Raw genomic sequence first — 27612 nt, forward strand, 5'->3', positions numbered from 1 at the left:
TTTAACCTTTACGTTCATTTTATTCTTTATGTAACGGTGTTTCATCATAGGTATTAGTCCTTATCGGCAGCTTATTTAGTTTCCCCGTGAATGAGTGTGAACAGCATCAACAAAAGCGCCAACATGTTCAGGGTCCATGTCTGGATATAAGCCATGTCCCAGATTTGCAATATATCGCTGGCTCCCAAAACCCTCAATCATCTTCTTCACTATTTCTCCAATTTTGTCCTGCAGTAAAGAAAATTTCAGTCATGTTTAAATAGTGTAACATTTCCACAATGTCATACTTCAGAAAACATCTGCATCTGAAAAGCATCTGCTGTTATACAGCTACACGCATATGACAACACTTAGGATTTATAAAAGACCAGGTGGCATTTAAATACAACTCTGAAAGACAATCACATGCAAAACTACCTTTAGGCATATCGTTTCCAAATGTCACACTTGGCAGAATAAATCTAACATTACCTTAGGAGCATAGAGGGCACATGGATCCAAATTTCCCTGAAGTGCTACACGGCCTCCTGTCCTTATTCTGGTAGGTCACAAAATAAAGGAATGAAAGGTAAGAAAATAAATGTTAATCAAGTTAAATACACATACAACTTCATAACAAACTTAGAAATATAACTCAAGCATAAAATAAAAAGAAGAGGGAAGCTCATCATTTCCTTTTCACCAAATTCAGAAAAATATCCAGCTGAGATGTGAAGGGTCCCTTGCTAACGTTGTCAATAGTTATCTGTGAGGAGACATGTTCTGAAGTTTGTGCGAAATTCACTGTTAACCAGCTTCCATCTGTGCTCCTGCGTGTTAGCTGAAGACCTCATTTTAAAAGAACACCTGCTCTCCATGTCCCCTTCTAGTTTTAAACACGTCTCTCATGTCAGTTCCTTCAATCTTGTCTCCATCATTCATACCCTGAGCTCCCAAAATCAGTCTGGTTTATCTTCCCTGGAACTCCTCATTAACTTTATTGGAACATTTAGGTACCTTTCTGAGTAAAGTAAAACTTTAAAGATGACAAAGTGGTTCCTCACAAAATTCATATTAATATCATTCTGTTAAAGGAAGACCATACTTACCGAGCAGCTTTAGGATCAATGGTCCAGTCCAAACCAACAACATCATATTCTGACTGTGCTAGATCTTCCAATGCATAATGACCATCTTTTGCAAAAACAATCTTAAAAGGGCAAACAAGGAAAAAAGTAAAAGATGGGCAAAGTTAACCAGCGTAGAACTTAAAATCTTCAGATCTAAAAGTAAGTAAATAAGTTTATTTCCTCAGTTAAACATACCATATTGCAATGCAATATTCTTGATGCTTTTTAAATGCAAACACACTACTAAAAAAAAAGGCTGCATGTAATTGAATAAACCTGAGGGTTTTCAAAATCCAAGTGTTTCAAGTAAATGAAAAATGGCCTGCAAGTTATTACATTACAGTAGTTTAGGACTGGTCTAGACTAAGTCTAAAACTAAGGGCTGGACACTCACCTTCTGTGGCAATCCAACTAAGTATCTGATAGAATGTAATAGTTGATATTTGCTACTCTACATTCACCAACGGCTTGTATATACAACTAGCCGTGCAGCAATACCATATATTTGACAGCTGACACTTACAGTTGACCTTACTTAGTCAATTAACACCACCCTGACAGCCAAGAAGATGCAGTAGTGTCCACTTCCTTCAGCAGCTGAAGAAGGCAAGCCTGCCTCTCCCCATTCACTGCATATTCTACAGGGGCACCAACAAGAGCATTCTGACCATCGGCATCACTATCTGATTTGGGAACTGCAGGATCTCTGATCATAAGGTCCTACAATTCATAGTGCACACAGCAGGAAACATCACTGGGACCACTCTGCTCTTTATAAAAGCAATGCTTCTGCAAAGCCTATAGCCTTGTGAAGGATCGATCCCACCCCGCCCATGGTCTCTTTGTCTCACTTCCATCTGGCAGAAGGTACTGCAAACAGCTTCTACCTCTTGGCTGTCCAGAATCTGAACTCTGCGCTGCTATTCTGTCCTCTGACCTGCTCTTAGTAGCTTATTTTATATGCAGTACACTTATTACTACTGTTTTTTATTTATTACTATCTATTCACTTTACCCATTTATTTTTAAGCATACCTGTCTTGGACCTGTCCTGTGTTAATGTATAATTTGCACCATGGTCATGGAGAACATTATTTTGTGCCACTGTATGATGCAATACAGCGTAAGGAAGGTATGACAATAAAGCTACTTGACTCGACACCATGTAGTCCAAGAACAATCTGGGCTGATAAAAGTACCTGTATATATACACACAGAGAGAATGATGCTACATACAACAAATAAAGATAATACATTTTTTTAAATACACCATAGTGAATAAAACTTGCCTTTAATGAATTTTTAATAACATTTATTAAAAGTAACAGATAGTACAAACATTTACAGGATCTATTTAGTCAACCACAGAAACAATCTCTTAATAAATTGTAATTCTAAATTATTAAAAACAAATTAAGTCTTGGCAACAGAGATAAATATCTAGCCTAACTAGGCCTTCATATGCATGATGTGTGTGCTTTATCACAGATCATCTGTTTCTTTTATTATCTCTTTTTAGCTGCTGTAAAATGCCTGTCGACACAGATACATAGTGCTGACAGACATCTGAGCTAAAGCAGCCAGAAAAAGAGTGGTCTCTGTTTCTTGGCCAGTAGCAGAGGAAATCTCTCTGGGCATAAGAAGCATTTCATGAGGTTGGGTTCAGATGGGCATATGTCTGCACTTCAGTGGATGCACCTGGGCAGTTTAAACTGCTCATGCCCACTGCTCTTATTTCAATAGCGGTGCACTTGTGTGTTTTTCTCTGGTGGCTCACCTGTACTGTTTTATCTGACAACTTCTTTACCCCTCTAATAAGAGATTCTTTTACCTTTTATACATTGATTACACATGAGTAATAGTCTTTGTACCTCATATTTGTATGTGTATAATAAATATACATAAGAAGAACAACTATTAATAATCCTCACAATTTATAATCATATAAGCTACGAAAAAACCTGAAACAGTTTACATAAGCATAGAGGTATAAAAGCTCAAAAATTCCTTACAACACTAACATCTGTATGCAGGTGATTTCATAAGTTTATTGTATATTGTGTGAGCATATATTTGACAACATTGACCAGCTCTGTCTTGTTACATCATCAAAACAGATTGTGAAACTTTGAGGAATTATCCTTTTAATGTACTGTAGTGGACAGCAAAGGCAAGAGCTTAGTTTTATCACTAATACGAACAACAAATTATCTTAAGATTGTTAGTAATGCAGTGCTAGGAGTAAATAACAGATATCTGGTCAATTGACGAGCCACGTCACACAGTCACCATAGTCCAAGTACATGTTGTTCTATATCCGGAAAGACCAAGACTGCCTCTTTACATCTGTAATCCATGTAACAAACTCGGACAAAAATCAGATGTGATTGTTTAAATTGGTTAAAAGCAATCAAAAAATCAATTTTTCTTTTTTGCTCCAAGGCCACAAAATGTATTGTTTTATCCATCTTTTCTATATAAATTGAAGTACTAGATGTCTTTTGTGCGTTTTAGAAATTAAACAACTGAACATACTAAAGGTTGCTTTGTGATGTTGTTTCCCCCATCACTTATTTAGCACATGCCTTTATTCAAAATAACTTAAAAAAACAATCTGTAAAATAAGTTTGAATATTTATCTTGAAATTGATGAAACAACACAAAACAAAAATATGAAACAAGGCCTAAGAAGAATGGGCATAATAAGCATTAGGATTTGTGAAGCCACAAAAAAAAAAAAACACCTAGCAGTCTAAACAACAAACACACCTGGCAGATGACAGACAGTGTGGGTGGGATGCCAGTTCATCGTGCGGGGTGGGAGCAGGCCATAAAGGAATAACAGACAGGACTAAACTAAACTCGGTCTGTTTCCCCCCCGTTTACAGCTGCAACAAATATGTAACAAATGTGACCTTAATGTTTTTCCGTTAGCCTCATCATTTTTGGTAATGTGTGTCAAGTGAAACTGCATGTCACCCGAGCTGAGGTACCTACATTGAGCATGGATGATATTGAAAAGGATTGTGCTTAAGGAGGAGAAGCCAGTCCATTTACTAATGACAAGTAAACCATTCTAAAACGTGAACAGGCTTAACCTAGAAGTGACATGTCTTCAGCTGTTTTTAGGATGTGGCTTGCTTTTTTCTGTTAACCTTGCACGTTCAAGCAGCAGGCGTAACATTTATGTTTGATGAATTTTGGAGATAATGGCTCATCTGAAGTGAACCCTGCAGAGAATTACAGATGGTGCAAGCATGAGGTGATATGAGAAATTCATGGTAGTAGCATGTATGTTATATGCAAACTGAAAGGCAAAATATTCATACATTGGAAGAATTGACAATTTCCTTAAAAAAAGGCAGCTGGCATAATGAAGTCAATTTATTTTTGTAAAGAACTCTTTACAGAGTGCAGGCTCAGAGCATTGTAACAAGCTCACAGGAAAATACAATTATAGAGGTATCTTGATCAGGAAAATGAACCTATCCATCTTTTCGTAATAAATATTTTTCTTTATTATCCGTATTACAGGGTGGTCCAGATCTAATTATGCAGATCCAGATCATCTGGATGACTTTGATTTATGCGGGGACAATTCCAGTTTGGCGCAAAGACGAATCTTCATGTCATCAGTTCGCATACTTCTCAATTGTCTGGGATTTTTTGGGTGATTTTCTATGTAATAAATTTAAGTTATTGCGTAATGAAAATTGCATAATTAGATCTGGACCACCCTATAGTACACATTTAGTAGTTTCTTCTTCATTAGCAGGGAGTTTGCACAACTACTATAATGTGACAGCATAAAGTGTGACATATTCTTGCAGTGTCCCTGTGTACCATTTGGCTACAGCCCTCTTAGAAGGATTTGATTAATTCACTGCACAGGGTGGTCCTCCAGCAAATGAACCACAGCATCGACTGCAGGAACACAAAGCCAAAGGGAGAGATTGGAAACTTTAATTTCAAATAACTACTGAGGGTGTGTAAAAGAAATATTCTAATTTCAAATTTGTATGTGGCAACTTTACTTTGTTCCTAGAAAAACCTGCACAAACACAAAGATTATAAACAAGGAAATCTAACTGGTATGTGCCATGTGTATAACAACGACGACTGTTTTGCACAGCTGGCATCCTTGTTTCTTAAGCATAAAATAACCATCAGGTTTTTCCACCAATACATATTCCCATACAAAATTACTAATTTACTTTCAACCACCACACAGTTTTGCAACTTTTTATATTTTATGCAGTCCCCATTTAAATTTTCTGCTGCCAGAATGTGGGGTCCACTAGTTGGAAAAAAATTCCTTAACATAAATCCAATACAAAGTACGAGTAACTAACACTGGAATCGTACTGATACCAGTAGTGTTGGTGAATCTTTGTTTCTCCTGTTAGGAATACTAACATATTTGCGGAGGCTTTCTTGAATTCAAGTACAGAACTACTGCTGAATCATAATTTTGTATTGAGAAATCATTCCATTTATCATGCATTAAGAACCAAAGACATATAGGAAAGGGAAGGTTAAGTAATCCCTATAGACTAAAGTAAACAAAACCTGATTAGATGGTTAATCTTTACTAATATGCGCACTAAATTATTTAGCATTGTACAGAGCAAATTTAACACAGACGTTTCCAGATTAAAATGGACAAAGTAGCTTGGGTTACTTTGTAACAGCTAAAATATTACTTTAAACTTGGATTCAAATATCTTTTGCTTATAATAAAATATCTCCCTGTTCTTTTGCATATGCATATATTTTACTTGGGTTGCAGGGAACTCATAAGATGACACATTTGTAGTAGCTTTTAAACACTTAATAGTTTATATAAGGAAAACATATATACAGATTTAAGTACAGCAGAAAATTAAAGAAAATTCTAAATAATTGCACTATAAAAAGCAGCAACAAAGTTTAAAACTGAATTTTAAGGAGAAAAAAACCTTTTCATATAAAAGTAGAAACAAATGTTATCACTCTTAATGTGGGATACTTATGTGCAAACCTTCAAAGGAGCAAGATGGAAAAAGGAAAAAAAAATCCATTACATTCTTAAATGTTAATCTGCCATGGTTAATTTAAAATCAGCCAAGAAAAGTTTTACTCTTACCATGGGGACTGTGTCCAAACTGGATTCTTTTAACTTGGCTTTTACTCTGTGTGCAATGTCTCGTAGGTAAGGCAAGGCAAACTCTGTAAACTGCACGGGACCAAGGCAGCCAGCATGTGATTCAAAGACCTGTAGAGCCTGTGACAAGGCAAACAAAAGAGCAATATGAAAACGGCAGTCTGTAATCTTTAGTGATTATGAAATGTGCCCTCTTTTGTGAAAGCTGGCTAAAAAAACAAAAACAGGTGAAACATAAACACATTTAGTGCTATTCAGTGGCACAACATAACCAAACTATGGATCAACACTTCCATCTTGTGGTGAAATGTAAAACTGCAACACCATTCTCGACATCTACAGGGTGGTCCAGATCTAATTATGCAGATCCATATTGTCTGGATGACTGATTTATGCAGGGACGATTCCAGTTCGGCGCAAAGACAATTCTTCATGTCATCAGTTTGCATGCTTCCCTCGGTCAGGGATTTTTTGGGTGATTTTCTATGCAATAAACAAGTTATAGCGTAATGAAAATTGCATAATTATATCTGGACCCGAGTGGGTGTGGGCATACTTATTGTCCCCCAACTTGGAGCCTGTTCTTTGGGGTTTACCCTAGTGGACGAGAGAGTGTACCCTCCCTCCGCCTTCGGTTGGGGTGGTGGGTCCTAACTGTTGTTTGTGCGTATACGCTGAACATCAGTTTGGAGTACCCACCCTTTTTGGAGTCCCTGGAGGGCATACCTTCTGGGGACCCCCTCGTACTGCTGGGAGACTTGCTCACGTGGGCAATGACAGTGAGAACTGGAAGGGCGTGATTGGGAGGAATCTCTGCTCAACCTGCTGCCCCCGTGACCCGATCTCGGATAAGTGGAAGAGGATGGATGGATGGATGAACCACCCTATACAACATTCAGAGTTGTTTTCAGAGCAGCTTTGCTTATATTTTCTGAATAGGTTTAAAATAACAGCATTTAAAAGAGCAATTGAAATCTGCTACATTAACATGACAGCAAACACTGCAGCACAAATAACTAGTGCCGAGGTAAGCTCCCTGTTGTGATGGCCCTGCACTACTGCCAAAGATCAAATAATTAGACTACTTCATAGCACCACCAGGGTAGTCATTAATGCCACTTTGATACCTATTTCATTTTAACCACTGAACAAAAATGAATGGGTGGCTTTATTCTGGCAGAAAATTCATACAGTTCTGTCCAGTACTGTTACATGCTCAAAAGATTCAATTACTTCAAGGCTTGGAAAACAGTCCTCATTGAACATGTAGTTTAATCAAAGACTGAAATACGTAATATTCAATTCAATTCAGTTTGTTTTTGAGTGCAGGTGCAGAGTTTTGACAAATTGTAATGTAAATTGCAAATAGATTTAAAAAAAATACTAAATACTGACTTAACACATATAAAGATACCGATTTGTTAAAACACAGTCAAAACTGATTATCATAAAAGGAGACCAACACCATATATCCATAAATTAATGGTGGAACTATGGCCAGTTAACATAAGTTTCTCAAATTATTCCCAGCAAGAAACTACTTGCAAGAAACTATAGTACTTGCATTTCTCCTAATCACTTCTGTCAGTAACTTTAATGAAATATGCTATAAACAGAGAAGGCTCTGCAGTCACGAATTAAGCCTTATCCCCTTCCTTTTCTAAAAATATATTTATATATATATATATATATATATATATATATATATATATATATATATATATATATATATATATATATATATATATATATATATATATATATATATATATATATATATATATATATATATACACACATACACAAATTATCACAAGTAAACATCCAACATTACAGAAAATGATCAGCTTTACTCACCTGTGCTCCAGCTTTGACCTGCTCAAAAAGGTATTCCACAATTACATCTGTAAGCTGCCTTAGCAGACGGTGACTTGCTTCTGGGTGGCTATACAGCCAGCGTTTTGCTTTGGACATGGTAGGTGAGCCTCCCCCCTCAATCATGTACGTCATTAAAGTCCACTGCAAATAGAATGGCATTTAGGGATGAATGCTTGATGATGTTTTTGTTTACACTTTTAACAATTCAAAAAAATAAGAAAACAACTGGACTGTGAAACAAGTATACATTGGAAGTTTAACCAACTAATTTAATAAACATGATTATAGTAACATCATACCTCTTAATATTGCAAACAGTCTGACAGTTTCCCTATAGGATTCTGAAGCAAAGTAGAATTAATGTTTATTTTAATACTAAGAAGTTGCCAAAGTTCCTCAATAGTAAAGCACATCCAAATAAACCTATTATGCTTTACAGATACATAATGGTTTTTATGGCAGTTTGCAATTTTAAAATTTTCTTTACACATAAAAAAGCCAAATAGCAATAAACTGCATATTTAATGTAGCTCATATGACGAGCCACGTACAGGATGATGAATCAATGCCAATCCTCATACAAAAAGAGCTCTTTAGAAATAACTTTCGGTATTCATATTCAGCCTTACTGGTCTAAATAAGAAAATTGTTATCACGCAGATGGCATCCTAAGGCTGAAGTTTACGATCTATCCACCTTGATTGTACTGGAAGAATATGTTTGCTACATTTTTACACTAGCATGCAGAATGCTGGATCTCTTTTGCATGCAAAGCAAATGTTAACACTACCACTTTGTGGTTTCTTTGTTCACTGAGATCTCCTTTACCAGCAGCGGAAGATCTGACCATATTCGAAGCCAAAAATATGCAAAGATTGAGAATATTCAAATATGGCCAAAAATATTGTTACCCACCCTCCCACAAACACTGCTTAGCTTGATTACGCATTACAATAAAGTACTCATTAGTGCATTACAATAAAGTACTAAATAGTAAGTTCTAATGTTAATGTGTGAAACTGTAACACTTTTTATTAAAAATGAGAAGCAGTGCAGGTAAATACAAATTTAATCTAATAACAAATCAACGATCTGAAGTGGCACCAATATGACACACAGACTTTGTGTGGATGAATATGACATTAAACCAAAGATGCACAAAGAGCCCTATAAATCACTGTTCAGATGCAAGAAATTGTAGATTGCAAATTTCAACCCTACCCCACAAAGACACACTATAAAATATTTTCCTTCATATCTTATAGTGCTTTTAAAAAATGTCAGGCCACTTTGGCCATTATCTATATATATAATTGACTAAGTCGCCCGACCATGGTGTATGCACAACAGAGCCCCGCCCGCCAACTCTAACCCTCCTCCTGTGTCCATCCTCGCTCTCGAGGCATGCACACTGCCTGCTCATGTGCCCGCACGCAACACCTCATCAAACACCGATGGGAGGCTGAGTATATGTTTACTGACATTGCGGTAAACCCATGTGTCTCATTTGTGGAGCTAATGTGGCTCTAATTACAGAATTTAATCTAAGACGGCACTATGAGACAAACCATCCAGATAACCTGAAAGACCTGAATGCAATGCACAAAATACAGAAAGCAGAAGAGTTAATGAAGAATCTGACACTTCAGCAGACATTTTTACCGTGCAAAATCACAAAGTGATTTCAAGTGAAGCTACTTTTATAGGAGACACAAATGCACCAGTGCAACTTGCCCCACTTTCCCTGTTGCCAAGTAATGTTGAACCAAGTCGGCACTCTGGCGTTCCCAAATCGCATTTTGCTGATAAACTGAGCGCACTGCGCTTTGGTGACTTTGAAGAACAAAAAAGAATTTTGAGTCGTTTCAACCCATTTGCCGTCGATGTGGAAACTGCACCTGTGCAGATTCAGATGGAGGTGATTGAGCTGCAGTGTAATGGCACACTGAAGGCAAAGCACGATACTGCACGCCCGCACAGTTTATTCACTCCATTCCGCACAAATGCTCCAGCTCCATCTACATGCAGCTCGAACCTTGTGCATGTTTGGTACCACATATCTGTGTGAGAAGCTCTTCTCAGTCATGAAGACTAACAAAACAGCACACAGGAGTCGCCTCACTGATGAGCACCTGCAGTCCATCCTGAGAATCTCCACAACACAGAACCTCACACCAAACAGAAACGAACTTGTTGCCAAAAAGATGCCAGGCGTCCAGCTCTGATAAAATGACATATGAGCAAAGATTTGATTTGTTATTGCTGAAAAGAACAAATTTTATTTATATTTCAGGCTTTGTTATGCACCATGTTCATATTTGAATTTGTATAATTTTGACAGGATATATTTTTATGGAGAGCAAAATCTTTTGGGATATTTAAAATTGAAGTTTATTTTTATATAAAATTACATAAGAGTAAAGAAATTTACATGTTTGTTCTTTTAACTTTTACTTTATTTCTAACTTGTATAATTTAGACAGGATATATTTTTATGGAGAGCAAAATATTCTAAGTTATTTAAGGTTTGAGTTGATTTATTCCGGAATAATATTCTGTCGACTAAATAAAAATTCCTTCTATTTAAAATTTAAACAGAACTTGAACAGAAACGATAGTTCATAATATCCACGCTTAGACTTGCACGAAGAGCGGAGTCATCCGTTTTAACAAGCAGCGTATTTGCACTGATACTGAAATAACCTGCCCATTTAATTATTTAGGAATGGATAAATAAAGATTTTGTACAAATACTGTTTTCATTTTCTTCCTTCATGGATTCTGGCACCCCAGCAACAGTTGCTCGCACCCCAAAGACTGTATATATGTGTGTGTGTGTGTATATATATATATATATATATATATATATATATATATACACACACACTATATATGTGTGTGTGTGTATATGTTTATATGTTTATGTGTGTGTGTGTGTGTGTGTATATGTATATATGTTTATATTATATATATATACTGCTAACAAAAATTAAAGGAACACTTTAAAGAAACACATTAGATACATCAGATCTCAATATGAAGTTGGATATCTATACAAATAACGACAGGGCAATGTCTTAGGAACAAAAGGATGCCAAGTCTTTTAATGGAAATAAAAGTTTTCTGCCTACAGAGGGCTCAATTGTGTAGACACCCTAAAATCAGAGTGAAATGAAGATGTGGCAGGCTAGTCCATTTTTCAAAAACTTAATTTCTGCTACTCAAAATGCTTTTCAGTATCTTGTGTGGCCCCCACGAGCTTGTATGCATGCTTGACAGCGTCGGGGCATGCTCCTAATGAGACGACGGATGGTGTCTTGTGGCATTTCCTCCCAGATCTGTATGAGGGCATCCCTGAGCTGTTGTACAGTCTGAGGAGCAACCTGGCGGCGCCTAATGGACGAAACATAATGTCCCACAGATGTTCTATTGGGTTTAAGTCAGGGGATCGTGAAGGCCATTCAATTGTTTCAATTCCTTCATCCTCCAGGTACTGCCTGCATACTCTTGCCACATGAGGCCGGGCATTGTCGTGCATTAGGAGGAAACCAGGACCTACTGCACCAGCGTAGGGTCTGACAATGGGTCAAGGATTTCATCCTGATACCTAATGGCAGTCAAGATGCGTTGTCTAGCCTGTAGAGGTCTGTGAGTCGCTCCATGGATATGCCTCCAAGATCATCACTGACCCACCACCAAACCAGTCATGCTAAACGATGTTACAGGCAGCATAATATTCTCCACGGCTTCTCCTGACCCTTTCCGTCTTTCACATATACTCAGGGTGAACCTGCTCTCATCTGTGAAAAGCACAGGGCGCCAGTGGTGGACCTGTCAATTCTGGTATTCTATGGCAAATGCCAATTGAGCTCCCGGTGCTGTGCAGTGAGCACAGGCAGTAGACATTTGGGCCCTCAGGCAACCCTCATGAAGTCTGTTTCTGATTGTTTGGTCAGAGACATTCACACCAGTGGCCTGCTGGAGGTCATTTTGTAGGGCTCTGGCAGTGCTCATCCTGTTCCTCCTTGCCCAAAGGAGCAGATACTGGTCCTGCTGATGGGTTATGGACCTTCTATGGCCCTCTCCAGCTCTCCTAGAGTAACTGCTTGTCTCCTAGAATCTCCTCCATGCCCTTGAGACTGTGCAGGGAGACACAGCAAACCTTCTGGCAATGACACGTATTGATGTGCCATCCTGGAGAAGTTGGACTACCTGTGCAACCTCTGTAGGGTCCAGGTATCGCCTCATGCTACCAGTAGTGACACTGACTGTAGCCAAATGCAAAACTAGTGAAGAAACAGTCAGAAAAGATGAGGAGGGAAAATGTCAGTGGCCTCCACCTGTTAAACCATTCCTGTTTTGGGGGTCATCTCATTGTTGCCCCTCTAGTGCATCTGTTGTTAATTTCATTAACACCACAGCAGCTGAAACTGATTAACAACCCCTCTGCTACTTAACTGACCAGATTAATATCCCATAAGTTTCATTGACTTTATGCTATACTCTGATTAAAAGTGTTCCTTTAATTCTTTTGAGCAGTATATATATATATATATATATATATATATATATATATATATATATATATATATAGACAGCAACACTCATCACTCACAACAGTGACAAAACAATTACATTGACAATCATGTTACGTTATTATTAAAATGTTTCCTTTTCTTTTCATTACTTTAACACACTACTTCTCCGCTGCGGGCGGTATTTTCTAGTATATATATATATATATATATATATATATATATATATATATATATATATATATATATAAATAAATCGACCAAGGCCTGACCATGGGGTACGCACGACAGAGCCCGCCTGCCCACTCTAACCCTCCTCCCGCATCATAGGGAAGCTCGACAGAGCCCCACCCACCAACTCTAACCCTCCTCCCGTCCACCTCTCTCTCAGGACTTATCCCTATCAACGAAGTAACTTTCACCAGTGATGACTCCATTGTCACAGACGATCCTGCATATCAACTTTCATTCACCGAAGAATTTCTTAACAGTCTTACTCCCACTGGCATGCCTCCGCCTAAACTCAAAATTAAAATTGGTTCAGTCGTCATGCTTCTCAGAAACCTCATGCCAGCAATAGGTCTCTGTAATGGCACTAGACTTTGTTACCAGCATTCACCGCAATGTACTGGAGTGTAAAACTATCGTAGCTGCTACCTCACAAAATGCCCGGGAAACCCCCACTTTCCCTGTTGCCAAGTAATGTTGAACCAAGTCGGCACAACGGTGTTCCCAAATACGCATTTTGCTGATAAACTGAGCGCACTGCACTTTGGTGACTTTGAAGAACAAAAAAAGAATTTTGAGTTGTTTCGCAACCCATTTGCCGTCGATGTGGAAACTGCACCTGTGCAGATTCAGATGGAGGTGATTGAGCTGCAGTGTAATGGCACACTGAAGGCAAAGTACGATACTGCACGGCCCGCACAGTTTATTCACTCCATTCCCGCACAAATGCTCCAGCTCCGTCTACATGCGCTCGAACCTTGTGCATGTTTGGTAGCACATATCTGTGTGAGAAGCTCTTCTTAGTGATGAAGACTAACAAAACAGCACACAGGAGTCGCCTCACTGATGAGCACCTGCAGTCCATCCTGAGAATCTCCACAACACAGAACCTCACACCAAACATAAACGAACTTGTTGCCAAAAAAAGATGCCAGGCGTCCAGCTCTGATAAAATGACATATGAGCAAAGACAACTGAATGATTTGATTTGTTATTGCTGAAAAGAACAAATTTTATTTATATTTCCAGGTTTTGTTATGCACCATGTTCATATTTGAATTTGTATAATTTTGACAGGATATATTTTTATGGAGAGCAAAATCTTTTGGGATATTTAAAATTTAAGTTTATTTTTATATAAAATTACATAAGAGTAAAGAAATTTGAATGTTTGTTCTTTTAACGTTTACTTTATTTCTAACTTGTATAATTTAGACAGGATATATTTTTATGGAGAGCAAAATATTATAAGTTATTTAAGGTTTGAGTTGATTTATTCCGGAATAATATTCTGTCGACTAAATAAAAATTCCTTCTATTTAAAATTTAAATAGAAGTTGAACAGAAACGATAGTTCATAATATCCATGCAGACTTGCATAAGAGCGGGAGTCATCCGTTTTAACAAGCAGCGTATTGCACTGATACGAAATAACCTGCCCATTTAATTATTTAGGAATGGATAAATAAATAAGATTTTGTACAAATACTGTTTTTCATTTTTCTTCCTTCATGGATTCTGGCACCCCCAGCAACAGTTGCTCGCACCCCAAAGACTGTATGTGTGTATATATATACAACCAGTTTCATCGATAAAATCACATCCAGCTTTTGAGAGTTTAAACATTCATAAACATCAAAGTGTCCACTACTGAAATCGTCACCTGTCAATCTAAGATGTTTAAGAGGCATTGGCGGTTGTCAAAAGGTGTAAACTATTTGGCCATTTCGGTACACTTGAAAGCGACAACCGAAGAATTCAGAGGCAGCCATCAACTCACATGCAGATGCATAGGTGAAGGGCTTAAGCATTTCACTCTTCTAGTGCTCCTGTGTAGTCTAATTATCTCCTGTACCGTCATCAGTCCACACCTTGAACCTGTCCCAGTCATTCAATACATAAGACACAATGTTCCTCTGAATATCAAGAGTGAGCCTGATATGGCCGTGCAATATGATCATCTCGATAGACATGGTAATGGGGGTTGGAATGATAAAAGAAATGGGTACCTGAGCAATGTAAAGTAAGTCTAAAATACCTACACAATAACTATAATCGTAATAAATGAACAAAAAAACAGCAGAGAAGCCGTGGATTAAACAAAAAGGCTGCAGTTATCAGTAGGGAGACGTGAATCCCGTGGCGAAGCAAGGAAGGGAATATAGAGACTGGAGCGATTGACAGTCTTAGATAGGCAGGCAGCCAACAACGTGGGAGGTGTTGGGATGAGGGACCCAACGCCACCTCACACAGTGACCGAGCTGCAGGCTATGGACATATATATGTACGTAAGTAGGATTCAGTTAGCGTTGGGAACCCGTGTACCAAATTTCTTGAAGATGGGCCCATAAGTAACAAAGACAGTTGAAAAGTTCAATATGGCGGCCGACAGTGGCATCATACCACCGAATTAAGTACGTACATTGGTTTCGGTTATTGCAGGGAAGCCGCCTACCAAATTTTGAGAAGATGGGGCCATAAATAAGAAAGTTCAATATGGCGGACGTTGTTGACCGTTATGACCGTTACGCGTAGAATTTCGAAATGAAACCTGCTTAACTTTTGTAAGTAAGCTGTAAGGAATGGGCCTGCCAAATTTCAGCCTTCTACCTACACGGGAAGTTGGAGAATTAGTGACGTTTGGAAAATTCAATATGGCGGCCGACAGTGGCGCCATACCATCGAAATAAGTATGTACATCGGTTTCGTTAGCAGGGAAGCCACCTACCAAATTTCGTGAAGATGGGGCCATAAATAAGAAAGTTCAACATATGGACGTTGTTAACGTTATCAATCGTTATGACCGTTACGCGTAGAATTTCGAAATGAAACCTGCTTAACTTTTGTAAGTATGCTGTAAGGAATGGGCCTGCCAAATTTCAGCTTTCTACCTACACGGGAAGTTGGAGAATTAGTGATGAGTCAGTCAGTGAGTGAGTGAGGGCTTTGCCTTTTATTAGTATAGATATATATATCGACCAAGACGCCCGACCATGGGGTACACACGACAGAGCCCTGCCTGCCCACTCTAACCCTCCTCCCGCATCATAGGGAACGCACGACAGAGCCCCACCCGCCAACTCTAACCCTCCTCCCACGTCCACCCTCGCTCTCGAGGACTTATCCCTACCAACGAAGTAACTTTCACCAGTGATGACTCCATCGTTACACACGATCCTGCATATCAACTTTCATTCACCGAAGAATTTCTTAGCAGTCTTACTCCCACTGGCATGCCTCCGCATAAACTCAAAATTAAAATTGGTTCAGTCGTCATGCTTCTCAGAAAACTCATGCCAGCAATAGGTCTCTGTAATGGCACTAGACTTTCTGTTACCAGCATTCACCGCAATGTACTGGAGTGTAAAACTATCGTAGCTGCTACCTCACAAACTGTCCTTATTCCCCGGATTTCCCTGAACCCATCAGATTCAAATTTGCCTTTTACTTTTACACGCAGACAATTTCCTGTTAGATTTAGCTTTGCAATGACAATTAATAAGGCACAGGGCCAACTTTATTTAGCTTTGCAATGACAATTAATAAGGCACAGGGCCAACTTTCGAAAAGATATGCCTGTACAGTATCTGCCAAAACCAGTTTTCAGTCACAGACAACTGTATGTTGCTCTCTCCAGAGTTCCATCTTTTCATTCACTCACAGTCGTATCCTCAAACCCACCCCATTTGGATAACTGTGTCTTTCAGGAAGTGTTCACCCATCAATAAATAATTATGCGGTGTAGCAATATTATGGCAGGGCAGGCTCAGTAGTTGGGAGAGACTGTTTTATTGCAACCCAACATCTAGTAAATGATTTAAAAAATGATCAAAAATAAAATCTGTCTTATTACTTCTGCATTTGCAAGTATTCAAAGTATGTAATCACTGCTGCACTTCTAAGACCAATATTGCTCTTCCCTGTACTGGTAAGTTTCTACCAATTAACCACAGATATTGTATCTAAATCAAAACAGAAAATAAGTTACTTTTTGCAATTTAACAAAGTGTTACTCTTTCTTTATAAAAACAAAGTACTTAAACACATGAGTTTAATTTTAAAAACTTAACAGAATAATCTGTGGCAATACAAATAACTCAAGTGAATACATCACCTACGTATTTTTTTAATTTTTATTGAACAAGAACATCTTTTAACAAATCTTAATTTATTGCCTCACCGGAGCACCTGAGAAGCCAATCAGTGGGACCTTGCCTTCTAGCTTATGGCGTGTAAGCGTAATAGCTTGAAAGACATATCCCAGCTCTGCAGTCACATCAACCTTCACTTTTAGTCTATTCAGGTCTTCAGGGTCTTTAAGAGGATCTGGGAATGTTGGCCCCTTAGCAGGAACCATAAGCACTTCCATCCCTAGTGCCTGTAAAAACAGAAAGAGTTTTAATAGGTTCATAAATCCACAAAATGAGTCCAGTTTCTTTAAAAGGAAGCTACATGGCAACTACTTACAGAATTCATATGAAAGAAAAAAAGTATGCCATCTATAAACTGATTTGCAGTATAGTCAATAACAAAAACAAAGTTCTGCTTTGATATTTCATTGGAATTGGTTTTGCATTGATCAGTTCTGCAATTCAAACTTCATCTTAATACAAAAGTTTCTACCTGTAGTAAAATGAGATGATTTTTAGATACTAATTCATACTTTATAGTACTTACTATCATCACATGCTGCTTTCTTTTCAGAGCATTTAATTCAGAGTACCACTCAGTATACTGTATTACCAATAGCTATGCATGACAGTCAGATGACAACTAGTAATTGCATGTATTTTTCCCCCTACTTTGAATCGTAAATGCCAATTACAATTAGCAGAACTCCCACATTACTAAAAATTCTGTATCTAACTTGAAGAAAGCCTATGAAAAATACATATATATACACACACAGATTTTATTTATTAATAATATTATATATATATATATTACTATAGACTAATTTAGTGATCTCTATTTATATAATGTATTACATGCTAAAATTGTTATTGCAAAACCCCATAAATAAGGAAAAAAAGAAAAATGTCTTGAGACAAAGGAGAATGTAGAGGTTCCAAAAGTGACCCAAGTTCTTATTTTACATAGTTGCTCCCACCTCGATAATTTTTATGATGCATGAATATACAGAAAACTTGAGTTTTAATAAGACATGAGTAGTACTGCATTTGGAAAATGCCAATACAGAGTAAAATGTAATTTCTAGACAAATGTCTTGCATGCCTACCTCCCATACTAACCTGAGGAATGACAAGGATATCAGAGAAGATGATAGCAGCATCTAAAGGAAACCTCCTCAAAGGCTGCGAATACAATACAAAGGAAAAGAAATGGTAAGGTTCACTGTGTAATATTCATTATTACTGCTGTATGATTGTATACCACATCATCAGGATTTCTTGTGCCATACAATAGTTGATGATCTTGCCATAGTGCTGAAATGTATTTTTGGTAGGTGCATTAACAAACTGCATCCTTTCTCCATTTCAACAGATGGTGTACAACAAACATGAGCACTGCTGCAGAGATTCAAAAAGCAAATGTTATGTCCACATTTAAGTCTTATGTTTGGCTTCATTTAGATTGCCATGTTAATGCAAAGACAAGAATATTAAAAATGCAATTTTTAAGCATTAAAATATTAAAAGCTAGTATTCCAGGACACTATAAAGTTGGACTTCAGATTCAGCTGGCCAAGAGCACTTGAAGGCTGATTATTAATTAATTTAGAATGCTCTACATGCATCAAGTGATGTAATCAATGAAAAAGTGGAGAACAAGAAACTCCTGCCGAGATCTCTTGTGACACATTACAGGTTGGTGAAACATACAAGTAAGAATTTGATTGTACTATTACACAGAACATTCAGCTGCAGTGAAGTTCCACGAATAAAAGGACAATTGCCTTATAATAAAAGCTAAGAAGATACAAGCATCACAGGGTTTTTTTTTTTTTATTTAATTAACATGGAACTTTTAAAATTGCTTAAACCATATACTGTACACATACAGTATACACATTTTACTTGGGTTAAAATTTTATAATAATTTGATGTGAAAATAGTACATCAATGTCTATTACAACTTTAAAATGTGCTAATACAGATTTACATTAAAATATGAAAGATTCTAAATTGTTGGTTGAGGGCTCTAACATAAACTTGTTTTAATTTAACTAGGGATGAATCAAAGCTGAATTTAGACTACAGCTAAACCACTCTAAAATAATTAATTTATCGAGACATTAAAATGATAAAATTAGTACTAACCTATGCTGTTGTAAGAGTATTATTATACATTTTCATCGGACGTCTGTCATTTTAAACAATCTATTAAGAAAAACATCAGAATAAACTATCTTGTTTTTTCCCCCAGCAATCATTATGTCTCAATTATAAAGTACGTGTTCAAAAGCATAAAAAACTCTTGAAAAAATAGAACATTTACACACATTTACAAAATGATTGTGATTTATAAAGGTTGAACTGAGTAGAAATATGCCTACACCAGTTTATATAAACTGGATTTTTTATTCTGATGTACGCACTCTTTCAAGCTCTAATCTACACTAAGTTTTATAAATGAGACCCCATGGCTTCTCATTTCAGCCTCTTTGGAGCCCTCAAAGGTCCCACGCTATCCACGGAAATATACTTTGGTATTATTATGAAGTTACTGTAGAAGTGACTACATGTACAGAATTCAAACTGCTACAAGAAGGGGATACAGGTTTCAAACTGGCAGAAGGCCGTTGAAGTTGATGGAGATTACATAGAAAGTAACATCTAGTTCTCATAGTATAATATGTTCAAACAATCCTAGAATAAAGTACCAGCAATAATAAACACTATGCTGCAAAACTTTCTGGACAGCCCTAACCAGTTTATTATTTCCTTTATATTATTATATAATAATGATTGCTCACTGTAAAAACCTAGTCAAATATGCCTGCAAATTTGTAGTTAAATTTCAAAATTAAACTAGCATTTAACTTTTTTTTATACGGTTGTGTTAAATCTATTACAGCTATTCTCAAACTCAAATCTCCATTTATAAAATAAAAAAAAGAAAATGCATGTTGCCTATCTCTGTCACCTGTAAAAATCTCAACAGCAGTAGCCTAACATCATGAGGATAGTGGAAAGCTACTAACTTTCTCCAAAATTTACCCTCGGTAGCAAAGTTACAAACATGATTCAGAACCTTAATAATGAAATGTACTGTACAATTTTATTTGAAATTAAATGCAATTAGCTAGATATTCTACCTGTAATGTCAACTCGCAGCATGCAGATGGTGTCCGGCATGTTTCAAAGAAGTCTTTTCCTGCTCTTGACTCTCTGAACTCTTTGTAAAAGAGACAAAATGTCTGTCAGTATTGGTTATAAAATATCAACAAAATAAGAAACCACATTTCCTTTATACAGCAATACATTAACCAGTAACAGATGCATTAAGACTGTTCTGATGTATCACTAGCTAATTGAAGAATCTCAAATCATTTCTTTACAGAAGTAAAGCATTTTTTCAACAACTAGGCCCAAATTCTTTTTTGAAAACCTCAGTATATGTAGGTGTATATCTATCTAAATATACATACGCTTCTCAAACTGCTAATGTATTATCAACCCAAGTTCTTGTTGTATTACGTATTTAACTCAAATTACATGTTTTTAAAATTTTTCACACTTTATTTGGGCTGAGTATCTGGAAGTGAATGAGAAGTGGTGAAAAAACTGTACACTTGCAAAAAAATACAGAATCCTTTTCAATGTTGTTTGTGCATGCTGCAATTAACCCACAAGTCAATCAAAAGCAATAATGGTATTTTTACATACCAAACTGTGTCTTCTTTCAAATAAATCATAAGTTTCCATGTTGTCCTCTCTCTTTGATCATTAAAATATGCGATTTGCATAAATACATACTGAGGCAAGCAGTGCGTTACAGATGAATGCATCTGCTTTAATCAAAGGTCTCATCTGTGTCAAGCAATACACAGTGAAAGGCACATTAACATTGGAAAGCTAAGGTTTAGAGCATTCCAAAGATGATGGTTGCATATGATTGGTCACTCATATTATATGTCACAGCAGTGTGTGTAAAAGGCAGGAAATACATGGCAACAGCTTTTCTTCAAGCTCCATTACACACTAAGCTTCTGTCTGACTGTATGGGGATTGTTTAACTGATGCACAAAAAATCTTGGAAGTTTGCAGTACTGAACTATTTTCCTCAGATAGTTGAGGAAGACCTAGACAAGTTACAGAATGCTAGTAATATGAAACATGAAGATCTCAAGTCAGATTCTGATCAAACTTTTAAAGAATTCAATGCTACGCTTGATTTAAGTATTGCTCATAGTATAACTTTGAATCATCACGGCAGGCAGTTTTACAGTTTACCATACCAGGGGGTTGTCTGCTGTACGCTCTATCTCAGTTTCCTAAACAGTACTCTTCCAGTTTCAACTTAGAGTACCAGCAACATACCCACTACCAGTTTAATGTGGGTACCCCCTGCAACCCATTCCCCATCAAATAACTTTGTTCCATTCCAAGGTTTCCAGGTAAGCGAGATTTCCTCCTCACATCGATCATGCTGTTTAGGTTGATTGACTCTATATTGGCCATTGGATGAATGGTTTAGGTTCTGTGTAACTGACTAGCTCTAGGGCCCTGTCCATGGCTGCTTCCTGCTGTGCACCAAAGGCTCTCAGGAAAGGTATTGCCCCTACTGTACCCTGTTACCCAGAACTGGAAGAAGCTGGTATGAAAATATATGTACTTAGTTTATTGCAGGTGTGAAATGCAAGAAGAAAAAGCAACAACAACAAAAATAAATAAATTAACACACTAAACCTCCTTTGTGGGTAGCATTATGGCTCAGTGGTAGCACTTTCCCGTTTTGCCCTGCATGGAGTTTGCACATTCTCCTCATGTCTACATGGGTTGCCTCCGAGTGCTCCAGTGTCCTCCCACTAACCAAAGACATGCAAGTTAGGTGAAGTGGCAATGCCAAATTGGCTGTGGTATGTGTATGTTTACCCTACAATGGATTGGCACCCTGTTCCGAGTTTCTTCCTGCCTTACACCGTATGCTAGCTGGTATATGTTCCAGTCCCCATTGAGACAACTGGTCTGGATTAATCAGGTTAGAAAATGACAAGCTTAAACCTTTGGGGACAATTGCAACAGAAGGAGGGAGAAGATGTGTGACTTGCAGAACAAAAAACCCTATGCTAAAAATGTTTCTCTGTGTCTGGTGATAAACAGAAATTATTTCATAGACTGGGATTAAAAATAATCCTGAAAGTAAAGCTTTGGATGAGTACATAATTATATGTTCACAGTTATAAATTATTTGTTGCTTCAGAGTGATATGTAGTGTGTGTTTGTGTCTACATTATTTTCTAAATCTAAAATATAACTAACTACAGAGAAATTGTTTAGGTGCAAGAAATTAAATGTTTCAAAATAACTTTGCAATAATACAGGATCTAAACATCTAAACTTGGTACAGTGATAACTGACAGATTGGAACACAAAAAAAAAAGGGTTCCGCATTATAAAATGTCTTGGTTATATACTGTAAAGTCCAATTCTTCAGGGAAGAAGTACCAGTACAGTATTTACTTGACAAAGGTTTTTATTCATATGAACACTGTCTTTTAAAAATTATAAGTGTTGTACTCACTACTCTTTAGCCTTTTGCATTCATTTTTGGGTATGTAATTTAGGCACAATACCACAAAAAACCCTTTAGGGCATACAGGGTTAAATAATTAGCAAGCTTAAATTATCTTCAAATATCTGTTGTGTCCTATACTGACCATGAATGTTTTGAGTACTACAGAGATCTACTCTTTGACCTAATATGTAAACACCCTTTTCAAAAGACACCTTTTTGCCAAAATATGAGAGACGACAAACCCAGTATGCCCATAATGTAAAACCCAAAGTGTTCATTAATCCAATTACTTATTGTGCTGAAGTTCATAAGTGCATCAAAAAGGTTCAGTTCATTCTGTTGTAACTGTACATTGGAAATGGATGAATACTGTAGATTTTATATAGAAAAAAATGAATGAATTTTTTCTGAATTAATGCTTGGCCATTACTTTTGTTGTTTTAACTTTTTTTTCTTCATTGCATTTTAACTTTTTAAAATACTTTAAAGAGCAATGCTAAGGATTTTAAATAATCGGTAAATTATTTCATTCACAAAGATATATTTGGAAAAGTGACAAGTCGTACAATTTTGAGACACATGTGGTGGTATTAGGGTAAATCAAAAAGTAAATGCAATTTGAATATTGTGTGGTAACCACAATGGATAAAAGCTAATGCATCAAGAAGTGCATTAACCTACAGGGAAGACTATGTGGAGAAGTGATATAACTGTTACGTTCATCTGCTCACAGGTACCAGTATTAAAGTTAAGTTCCTTTACTTTTTGATTCTCCCTTGTATATATTGTGAGACTGTATGAATGGTTTATTTGTGTTAGGCATGTTTGTGCGGGCTTCTTAAATATGCATCCATTGAATATATTAGAATAAATGGTTTTATCTGAAGTTGAATAAATGCTAAAGACTATGTCAGTTAGGAACAGTTTCACTGCAGTCTACATAAAGGCGTGCCACTGTTTGGTTTTTTTTTTTTGGCAATGAGAGGCTTAGTTCTTTTTCAATGTTTTGCCAAAATTTTATACATTTTTATACAAAATCATCAAATCTATATGATGAACACAAATGTAATAGATGAAAGGAAAATATTTTATCTGTAGTATATAATTAAGGAGAGAGAAAAACTCATTAGTATAAAACAAAATTTAAACTGTCTTTTCTGATTTCCTACATGAACTGTAAAAATAATTTAATAGTGAACAATATTGCATATTTAAACATTTTTGTGATGTGGTGCTTTTAAAGAAAACCAGATTGAAGACAGACCTAACCATCAACATGAAGTAAAAGATTTAATTTATAAGTTTGTGTCAGATGCCATAAACTGAATTAGATGTTAAACACATACCTGGTAGATATCTGCCTGCCTGTCTCATGCACCACACTGGAACATACTGGGTCTCCTGCCCTTTTGCAGCTCGTAGAAATGTGTCATTTTTTAATTCTGGAAAATCTTTAGGTCTGGAAAAAAAAAAGAGAGAGAGACAGGTTAACATTATTAAAATTTATTAAAAATGTCTCAATTTAGAATTAATGTTTCCTAGTTTATACTCCAAATCAGATTCACTGTTTAGTTAGTGCACTACACTCATCATAACCGGGTAGCAGACAGTTTTATTTAGCAAACAGGCAACAATACTTATATTTTTAATACAAAAACACATTACACAATATTATTAGGATGTGGCCCTACTGGTTCACATTTAAAATTGTCTGAGCTCAGTGTCCCTTCTTAGAGTGTTAAACAGAAGAGTTCTAAATTAACTTATTTCTGGTATAAGTAACAGTTTTTATTTTTCACCATTTTTCCCAGCTCCAAGCAATAACCTAAAGACAGACCAAGTATAAGCAGCTGATAGGAGGTTCTTGCACTTACTCTACACGATATGGTGATAAGCTTAATGCAATAACTATGGGAACTAACACTGCTCCTCACGATCAAAGAAAGAAAGAAAAAAAAAATAGTCAATGAGGTTTGGGTATGTAGTTAGGATGCTACCGGACACCTTTGAAAGAACATTGGCCAGGCACCAAACATTGATAGAACACCCAGAAGATGATGCAGGACAATGTTTTATTTTTTTTTAAAAATAAAAAGTATCCATCTCAGGTGGCTTGGGACCACCTGTGAATTTCCCTGGAACAGTAAGAAAATGCAGCTGGAGTTATAGTTTGTTTTGTGTGTTGCCATCGCCACCACTACTGCAGTGATTAGGCAGAAAGTGAGCGAGATTCTTTTTCTGAAACTACTTATTCCATAATAAAGTCATAAGGAACCTGGAACTTATTCCAGTAACTTCTAGAAAGTTTATTCTGTTCTTCTGGACATGGATGAGTGATGAAACGTATTGGGAAAAAACTGTATCCAGATGAACAGAATAAACTTTCTAGAATTTCCTTACCTGGATTATTGAGCATGCATCGAGATATTCCAGTAACTCTGCATGAAACAGAAACCAGCTCTGGATTAGGTACCTGCTCATCACTGTGTGCATTCACCCATACATCCACAGTCACATCTAAACAATGTACAGTCTGTAATCAATCTTACCCATGCCTAGTAGTATTACTGTCAGGTGTACAGAGTATAGTTAAACATATTAGGGTGCAAGAACAAACTTTAGAAACCCCAATGCCAAAAAGAGGAAAGAAAGTGCACACTCTATACAAAGAGTTCCAACTTAAAAAAATCTGTAAATTGTAAAATACAGTGGGAGTTCAGGATGTAGTGTGTAGGTGGGTGCAGAATTGGCTAATACACAGGAAGCAGAGAGCGATGTTACAAGGAACCTTGGTAATGTTAATATTGCTGCTCCACAGGGGTCAGTGCTACGGACACTACTCCATATACTGTGTGTGTGTGTGTATATATATATATATATATATATATATATATATATATATATATATATAGTTTGGATAAGAGTATAAATAACAAGCTGGTTACGTTTGCTGATGATGCCAAACTAGGTGGATTGACAGATAATTTCAAATTTGTTCAGTCATTATAGAGGGACCTGGACAGCATACAGGCTTGTGCAGGTTTATGGAAAATGAAGTTTAATGTATGTAAAAGTAAAAATGTTAGGTTTGAATACTCAATTGGAGGTCTGAAAATTGAAAATACACCTTTCAGAAGTCAATAAGAAGGCTAACTGAATGTTAGGTTATATTGAACAGTGTGTAGAGTACGAGTCCAAGTCCAAGGAAGTTATGCTCAAACTTTATAACACACTGGTGAGACCTCATCTGGAGTAGAAAAAAAGTCCAGAGAAGAGCAACTAGGCTGATTCCAGACTGCAAGGGATGAGTTATAAGGAAGAAGTAAAACAGCAGAGCCTTTTCAATTTAAGCGAAAGAAGATTAAAAGATAACATGGTTGAAGTGTTTAAAATTATGAAGGGAATTATTAGTACAGTGGACTGAGACTTTAAAAATGTTACCTTGTTAAAGGTAACTTCACACAAACAAAAAAGATTTTTCTTCACACTGAGAAACAGACACATGGAAAAAGTTGCCAAGTAGTGTGGTAGACAGTTGGACATTAAGGACTTTCAAAGCTAGACCTGATGTCATTTTAGAAGAATTAAGTGGATAGGACTGGTGAGCTTTTATGGGCTGAAAGGCCTATTCTCATCTAGATTGTTTTAAAAACTGGACAAATATGAATACTTTGATATTATTTGGATTTCATTCAATTCCTTTTTTTTTTCTTTTCACAGTTAAAGTACATATATCACCAGTTAAGAATCAAGAACTATAATGTAGGGCAAACACCAAATGTCCAGGTTCAACAAGGCAGCAGAATTTCAAACTATTTTATCACAGCTACCATACCTCTTTGTTCGTTATCATTTCCTGGAATCCCTGGCCAGAGTGCTAAATGTCATAAGCTGCATGTGATAAGGATTAAATGCAACAGTGGGAAACTGATGGTTAACGGTCTTTACTCACCCACTGTGCATCCCTGCACGGTTTGAAACAGGGTTGGGTCACAAACCAAGAGGAGTGAGTTTGCAAATTATACTGTGATAATTCATGCTGGCTACAGACTTGCAGCATACAGCTCTTTTTCAGGATACAATATGAAAATAATACTATAAGCAAACACAGTTAAATATGTATTATTGTAACACTTTGCTATATCAACGCCACTTGCATGATTTGGTAATTCTTACAGATCAAAAATATATATATACCAATACACAAGATCAATCGTAATAATAATTCCGTAAAAGCCTACAACTAATCTTTTAATCCTTTTCAGGGCAGCAGAAGCCAATCACGACACCACATATACGTATTTATAAAATGTATATAAAATAAATAAAAGATAGAAAAACAACTTAAAAAAAGCAAGAAAGGGACACTTTTCAGCTCACGTAACAATGCGACTTTACTTGTTTTCACAATAAAACATTACAATGTATTTTAAACAACGTACGGCATTTCATCTTCAAATCAAGAGATAACATTGAACATTACAAAAACGGCCCAAATTGTTATAATTTTCTCCTTCAACGTCAGGCAAACCAGCATCAACTGTGAATCGTTTTTATTTTAAATCCTCAAAACTACAACTAGTTAGCAGTAAATTAGAACTGAAACAATTCGGCACTATGGGACGAGTTATTTTTCTCTTTCAGACCTAAATTAACTCTCACGTTCCCTTTAAGACATTAAAGGAAAATTGTACGTACAGAATATCATTGTCCTGCTGCATGCTTAAGGCGTCCGATTTCCAACGATGCCGCAAACTTTCTGATAGTTGCTTCTACTCCAAGCCCCCGCTGAACACCTGACGTCAGGGTCGGTGCTTTTTTTTAATGAACTTGTTCCTAGCGTTTGTAGCCACGCCTACAAGTATTAGCCACTCAGCCATCTTGAAAATGAAGGGTCCAGAAAGAGGTGTCCATGTATAAGCCAGAAAATCCAAATTGAAAAGAAAGATTGGAGAGCGAGTCTTTTTTTTGCAAATGATTTTATAAATGCATTTATGGTCAGCTCAAATTTTAGTACA

General features: G+C 36.7%; 1 protein-coding gene across 1 annotated transcript; it reads right to left on the reverse strand.

The window, feature by feature from the left end:
• Positions 1-27425, reverse strand: urod (uroporphyrinogen decarboxylase). Its single transcript, XM_039776607.1, has 10 exons — positions 27293-27425; positions 23941-24053; positions 20172-20251; positions 18145-18207; positions 17073-17270; positions 8109-8270; positions 6234-6371; positions 1089-1189; positions 472-538; positions 1-228 (listed from the first exon to the last, which is right to left on the reverse strand). The coding sequence occupies exons 1-10, from the start codon at positions 27313-27315 to the stop codon at positions 76-78; spliced, it is 1098 nt and encodes a 365-aa protein (XP_039632541.1). The 5' UTR covers positions 27316-27425; the 3' UTR covers positions 1-75.
• Positions 27426-27612: the final 187 nt, after the last annotated feature.

Source organism: Polypterus senegalus, chromosome 14 (assembly GCF_016835505.1).
Source record: "Polypterus senegalus isolate Bchr_013 chromosome 14, ASM1683550v1, whole genome shotgun sequence".
Taxonomy (NCBI): domain Eukaryota; kingdom Metazoa; phylum Chordata; class Cladistia; order Polypteriformes; family Polypteridae; genus Polypterus; species Polypterus senegalus.

Excerpts from the sequence above, each read along its gene's own strand:
- urod (XM_039776607.1), bottom strand. The coding sequence starts at position 27,315 with ATGCAGCAGGACAATGATATTCT. Across the intron at positions 20,252-23,940 it reads GGCAGGCAGATATCTACCAG|AGTTCAGAGAGTCAAGAGCA; the intron begins GTATGTGTTTAA and ends TCTTTTACAAAG. Across the intron at positions 1,190-6,233 it reads GTTTGGACACAGTCCCCATG|ATTGTTTTTGCAAAAGATGG; the intron begins GTAAGAGTAAAA and ends TGCCCTTTTAAG.